Genomic DNA, 6,663 nt, shown 5'->3' on the forward strand with positions numbered 1-6,663 from the left:
CCCCCCCCCCTACCACCTCTAGACCCATACGAACCTACCCTCTTAGCATTTATGACCTTATTACAGCCCAAATTCATAACTTTCATAGCCTGATTAACTTGCCCTAATCCCTCCACAAAAGAAGAAGAGGTAGAAACATTACCTTGTGAATCATCATCCTCAGCCTCGGACACACCCTTGTCTGTATCCGTCTGACCATCATCAGCAGCAGCCACTGTATCCTCGATCAGCCCCGGCACCTCACCCTCCTGATATTCCCCATCCTCAAGTAGGTCATCCGAACTCACTGAAAACCCAGCATCATTATCACCACCACACATCCCCTGAACATCAATCATGGTTGAGTCCCTCTCCTTCTCCCCCACAGCCTAGTCTGAAGGGATACCTGCCTCAACAGCATCCTCAGCCTGCGGAGCAACATTCTTCTTCGCCTGATACAAAGGTTTCGGCCAAGCAGGACCACTACTCTTTCTAGGCGGATTTGCACGTGACTGATGGACCATGTAAAAACCCTGACCCTCTCGAGCCTCTGTATGTTTCCCGAAACTCCTGTTCTGACCTGTTTCTCCTTGATTTTTAGCTTGGAATCTAAAACCATTTTTTGAGCTCTCACCAGTACGTAACTGTTGTTGGTTCCTGTCTCAAACTGTCTCTGAGTTAAAGTCCAGAGCTCGCTTGGCATATTTCCTCGGCTTTTCCCAGCCACCTTCAAAGTGTTGAGCCATCGGATGAGGTAAAGGCTGATTCCACGACCCACCTCTCTTATCCACAGCATCTCCCTGACCACGACCCCCCTCACCCTTACTTAACTCAGGGCATACCTTCAGATCATGAGTGAGCCTAGAACAATGGCTACAGTAACCGAGTAGCTTCTCATATTCTTGAGAGACCACCACCTCATCTCCAGTATTAAACGGAACCACCAAATGAAAGATTAGTGGATTAAAACCATTAATAGTCACAAGAAAACTACTTGTTTCCTCATCTACATCACGAAGGATCCCTATCTTCTTACCAATGGCTTGAAGGGTTGCAATCTCCCAAAGATGCATAGGGATCCCAGTAGCCTTCACCCAGAAGTTGATGGCAGAGGGATACGTATTTGAAATGATGGGCTCCCAACGAACCAGTGCTAACATCCAATTATCAAAATGATAAGGACCGTTCCTCAACACACCTTGAATATCCTCCTCAGTTTCAAAATTAAACTGAAAAGTATCCTGACCCAAATCCGCACCTTCAACCCTATCTTCGAGCTTCCAAATCTTTGGCAGATTAGCCACCAAAGACTCCATTCGTTGAACCAACAGATTCATCAATCTCCCAATGAGGGTTAGAGAAAACTGCTGGATACGATGTACCATCACTGAGTCAGAAATTTTCACCGTTTCAGTTCGAACCAATGCAGCTTTTCCTTTGTTAAGATGCAACTGAGCCATGGTAACCCTACCAGAAACCGAAACACACTGAGAATCCTTTGATAAAACCAAACCACTATTAAGTGACAACTCGAGTAAAACGAAAGCTCTGAAAGTAAAGCTCAGAGAGACGAAGACAAACGAGATACAACAACCAAGCACCCCACCAAACCAAATAAATAACCAGCAATGAACAACGAATCCTATGTCAATTAAACATCGAATCCTTGACCCCCTCATCAAATCGCGAAGCCAGAGAAGACAAAATATCCTCTTACCCGAGACATCGTGAAACCAAATCCCAAACTTTCCTTTTTCGAACCCAAATCGCCCAAACCCATCACAATCGAATCCCAACGAAACCAGAGCATTTACCCACCACATCGGATCTTTCATAATCAGTGGTCTCCGCGACCTAGCCGATCTTGATCCCTGAAAAGCGAGATCCCTCACTCTCCAAATCTCATATTCCCGATTCACCCGATCCTGATCAATACCCACTAAAGGCAATATAGAACGAAAATCCCCAGCCCATATAACCAAAATCCAAAGAGAAGTCCACCGAATCCGCAAAAACTCCGAAAGAAACCGAGAGACCATATCTCGATCCTCTTCCAATCCCGTTGAAAAAATCAATCTCAGAAGGAAACCCTAGAAACTGAAATCGTCATCGCCATCGCCGTTATGCAATGATAATTAAGGACAACATGATTATAAGAAAGCAAAAGCAAAAGTTAAAAGGAAAAATGATTTATATGTCACTGTGAAAGTGACAAAAAGCAAAAGTTAAGGTGATTGATGTGTTCTTGCAAGAGTAGTATGATGAAATCTAAACAAAACATAGAATATACAACTAATGTGTAAGGATCAAAAGAGAATGAGAGGAAATTAATGAATTTAAGAGAACATATAACACTCTTTACATAATCTATAAAATAACCTACCGCAGAAAATCGTACAAACTCATATGAGTTTACATCAATCTCAACAATTTTTTTAACATCATTCGTGAATGACTAAATAAAAATCATTGTGAGAATCTGATGTATATATATCTTCACCCGTACGAGTAATACCTCCAAGGTCTAAAGGACGATACCGTTTAGTTGTAGAAAGACTAACAGATAAATTTACCTGGAGCCATTGCTGTTTCTTGAAATCCTCCAAGACCCACAGATCAAATGAATAGTTCGACGTTGGAGTGACAGTGGTTGCGTTCCCTTTGTAGCTGATCAAGTTTGAAGATTTAAGACAGTTTCGAACCTCCACAGGTAGTTGAGTGAGAAAATCAAAACTTTCAGATCTCACGTCAAATCTCACTTAGCTAGGTTCCATAAAATTTTGCCCATGTGAGCATAATAATACAAAACCCCATTGGTACAAAGACCTTCAGAATGAGGTCGGTGAGGAATGCTACACTCCATTTTTCTCCACGAGTTTTGATGAGATGATTCCAGTGTAAGCATTTGATATTGATAACTAGCTACAACTCGAGTACCGGTATCAAACATTGGTTCGGTCACGCACAGTACTTTATGTTGGCCATCAACAGGATCGTATCCAAAGAACCTTTTGAGAACCCTTCTTCTGGATTTGATTACTTATTGACTTGTTCTTCACCGTAAACAAAACTTAAGAAACCCTGGACGCTACAAGGTCGAGTAACGAAGTTCAGGTGCGTGGGGGAAAGCCGTACGAGATAGAATAACTGGTGAGTGATGATGATCCCTCTGATGATGAGGAGCTGAAGACCGAATTCTCATGTCCTTTCTCTTTATCTACTCCACTGTAAGCTAATAGAAGACGTTGTTGTTTCTGCTTCGAAGATCGTAACGAGAACGATCTTATGAAATCTTGACTACAGATGATAGTTGCAATTTGCAAATAGCATTGATACGCTAACGAATCTTGTCACGGACTTTACAGGCGAACTCAAGAGGATCTCGAACAGCAAGTGAGGAGAAACTGTGTCAGAGGTCATGATCACTTTAGTTTCTCGTCGATTGTTCTCCGTCTTTGTCCTTCTTCTGGTGGCTCTTTGTTTATGAAACCCTAATTTGTTTTTTTTTTTTAAATTTATAATTGTCGTCTTAAACCCTAAGTTTTACACTTTACTTGTTGGAAGCAAGGCATAGATGGGTCAAAATTGTATCAGGCCAGCCTATTAATTAAATAGCCTTTTTATACGTTTGGGTTTAGTAGTTGAATAAAACAATTGTCTTTTCAAAGCAAAACAGAGTATTAAAACAGAGCAAACAACACTATTGTACACCTAAACACTGATTTTTCTTTTATTTTGTTATGGTGTAATTTATTTGATCGTAAACTAGTTTTGAAAAAGAGCTGTTTCTTTAGTTTATTATTAACAGTGCTCATCACATTGATCATCATCACTTCTACTCTTAAAATGCTTGCAAATAATAATATACATCAAGAAGCTAATAGCACTAGTGAAAGCCAAAAGCCAATAATAGTTATCAAGTCGAGCTTCCGACATATCATCTGCAAACCAGTTGTGTTTTCCGCCACTTGAGCTCGTGTAACTCTCGATAACCGAAATCAACGCAGCACTCACAAAACTCCCCACGCCGAAAACGCTCGTGTACAAAGCAAATCCCATTGTCCTCATGCTAACGGGAACCTCGCTGTAGAAGAACTCTTGCATTCCAACAACTGTGAAAATGTCCGAGATCCCCAATAGAATGTATTGAGGTAGTAGCCACAATATGCTCATGGGATCCGGATCCGGCGAAGTCTTCATCATTTTGCTTATCCTAAGTCTTTTTCTTTCGACTAACGCGGCGATAACAATGGCAATGATGGATAGGAACATACCAATCCCCATTCTTTCCATAACAGAAATGCCCTTTTCGTTCTTCGTTAGTTTCTTGGCGATCGGTATCAAGACTTTGTCGTATAAGGGCATAAGAAGGATTATGGATAAAGTGATTGTGCTTTGTAGTGTTGCGGGTGGGATTTTGAAGTTTGGTCCTATGTTTCTCTTCATAGTCATACCTTGCTTTGTGAAAAAGGTGGCGGGTTGTTGGAATATGACCGCAAACATTAGAAGCATCGTCCATATAGGTAAAAGCCGAAGCAATAGCTTGGCGGTTCCAAGCCCTGAGAAACCGCTTTTGCAGCTTTTCTCATCATGTGAGCTCTTGGTAGTAGTAGTGTTAGCTTCAGTGTTGCTACAGTTACATAAAGGCTTCTGATCTTGCAGCCTATATATAGAACAAAGAGCAATCATCTAACAAAAGTCGTATTGTGCACATCATTGAATGTAAAAAAAAAATATATATGAGATGACTTACTCGAGCTCCATGGCATTCAAATCGTGGTTGTTTACAAGAGTGATTTTATTTTTGCCCCACACTTTTTCTCTGACAATGTGTACTATCCTTTGAAACGGTTTAGCTTTGAGGTCTTGACCTGCTGGATCAGCATAGACATAAATCCCGCAGCCACACAAGAACAAGAAGATCAACAACAACATGGAACCGGTTGGGATTGCAAAACCGAGAACCCAACCAAACGTGTCTTGGATGTAAGCCATGACGGTGACTCCTAGAAGACTACCGGCGCAGACACCAAAGTACCACCATTGGAAAAATTGAGTCTTGCGGTTCGATTTGACTTCTTTGTCCTCTGAGGATGGCTCGTGGTCAAGGTCATGGTCGAGCTGGTCAGCACCAAAGGCTTGAAGAGATGGATTTAAGACGCCAAGGCCAAGAGCGACGAGGCTAAGTGAAGTGTAGAGGAAGTAGAGAGAAATGGTTTTACTTGTGGAACGTGACCTAGCATATGCCGTAAATGTCAGTCCTACTAGGCCCTGTTTTTAATACCCAACAAAAAGGCAATAATTAGTAACTTGCGTAAGTAACAAAAACATGATAATACTAAATACAATCAAAATAACAAAAATCGGTTACAGATTACAGTAATGAGTTTCTCCCCCTTTATTTAATAAATATGCAAATAGTGTAAGATTTACTAATGGGGAATCAATGATTAAATTATTAGTGAGGAATGATTCGAGTTCCATTATTGTAGTTGCTTATACACTAGGCTTAGCTATTTCTGATAAGATCCCCAATATCATATTATGGAACCAAACTTTACCAACCATATATGTGCTCAATTCCATTAACGTCTCATACTCTAAAAGGGAAGTTTAGAAAACAGTCGGCGAGAAAGCTGGTTTTAATTTTTTATTAAGTAAATCCATCGAAATGTTCACATGCTTAGTACCGAACCACCATAATAAACGTTTTGATTAATGTCCTAAAGGTTCCATTTTTCAAGCAAATAAACCTCATAAAAGTGCACAAAGAAGAGGCCGTCACATGATCAATGAGCACATTATAAACAAACAAATTCGAGAAAAATAACTTTCAACTCTAATTCTAGGACATGAGAGTCAGAACGACTCGTTGAAAACTTGGGTTGATTTGCTTCGAATTGCTCTAAGTTTTTTTTTTTTATCAAAAAGGAAATTCTTAAAAACAAGGGTAAACTATTTTTTTTAACCGCGAAATATAAGGGAATGGAGTAAATAAGAGGAGAAGGTGTTAGAGACAAGGAAATGGATAATTTGATTAGGAGATCATATATGAACATGTTTAATGTTGGTTTCTAGTAAAACGTTGGCATACAGAGATTATTAATTACCACAAAGTAGAGAGAAGAAGAAGCGAGGATGGTGAAGAATCTGTCCCAACAAGAATCTGCGAAAGGGGCAGAGAAGAGAGGCAACATGAAAGTGAAGCCACTCCAAGTGTTGACAGTCGTGGCTGCTCTTGAATTGCTCATCTTCACCACATCAGTTAGATATGTCACTAAGTTTGATGCAACTCCTTTGAATGCATACCTCTCTATCCCAGCAATCACTATGAGAAGGGCACAAGATTTGCTAAGTCCTTTCCTTTTCTCTCCTCCAGCCATCAAAGAGAGTATATAATAAGCTTGTGTTTGTGTGTTGTGTGTGTGCGTGTCAAGGGAGAGAAAGAGAGAGAAAGGAGGAGAAGTAAGGTTATGCTTTGTGTGAGGAACTATATTTATAAAGCTTTTAATGTACACATATTTGGGTGGGTAGTGGGTACTGCACACGCCTCTCTACGTATACAAATGTATACATTTTTAGTATTTGATCTAAAATAGAATTATATTACTTGAAGACAAAAAAATGTTACTTATTATACTTAAGTTCCTAGATAACAAACTACATTTTCTTTTTTCTTTTTTT

The 6,663-nt window shown here is 40.1% G+C and overlaps 1 protein-coding gene across 1 annotated transcript; it reads right to left on the minus strand.

Annotated features, from left to right (window-relative positions):
- On the minus strand, positions 3,746–6,459 carry LOC104769732 (protein NRT1/ PTR FAMILY 5.8). Its single transcript, XM_010494013.2, has 3 exons — positions 6,090–6,459; positions 4,733–5,250; positions 3,746–4,642 (listed from the first exon to the last, which is right to left on the minus strand). The coding sequence occupies exons 1-3, from the start codon at positions 6,360–6,362 to the stop codon at positions 3,781–3,783; spliced, it is 1,653 nt and encodes a 550-aa protein (XP_010492315.1). The 5' UTR covers positions 6,363–6,459; the 3' UTR covers positions 3,746–3,780.

This window comes from Camelina sativa, chromosome 20 (assembly GCF_000633955.1).
Source record: "Camelina sativa cultivar DH55 chromosome 20, Cs, whole genome shotgun sequence".
NCBI lineage: Eukaryota > Viridiplantae > Streptophyta > Magnoliopsida > Brassicales > Brassicaceae > Camelina > Camelina sativa.

What these genes read in the sequence shown, in the direction of transcription:
- LOC104769732 (XM_010494013.2), bottom strand. Translation starts at nt 6,362, where the DNA reads ATGGCTGGAGGAGAGAAAAGGAAAGGACTTAGCAAATCTTGTGCCCTT. An exon ending in CTTCTTCTCTCTACTTTGTG is followed by an intron (nt 5,251 to 6,089) that starts GTAATTAATAAT and finishes TATTAAAAACAG; the next exon opens with GGCCTAGTAGGACTGACATT. An exon ending in TTGAATGCCATGGAGCTCGA is followed by an intron (nt 4,643 to 4,732) that starts GTAAGTCATCTC and finishes TTCTATATATAG; the next exon opens with GCTGCAAGATCAGAAGCCTT.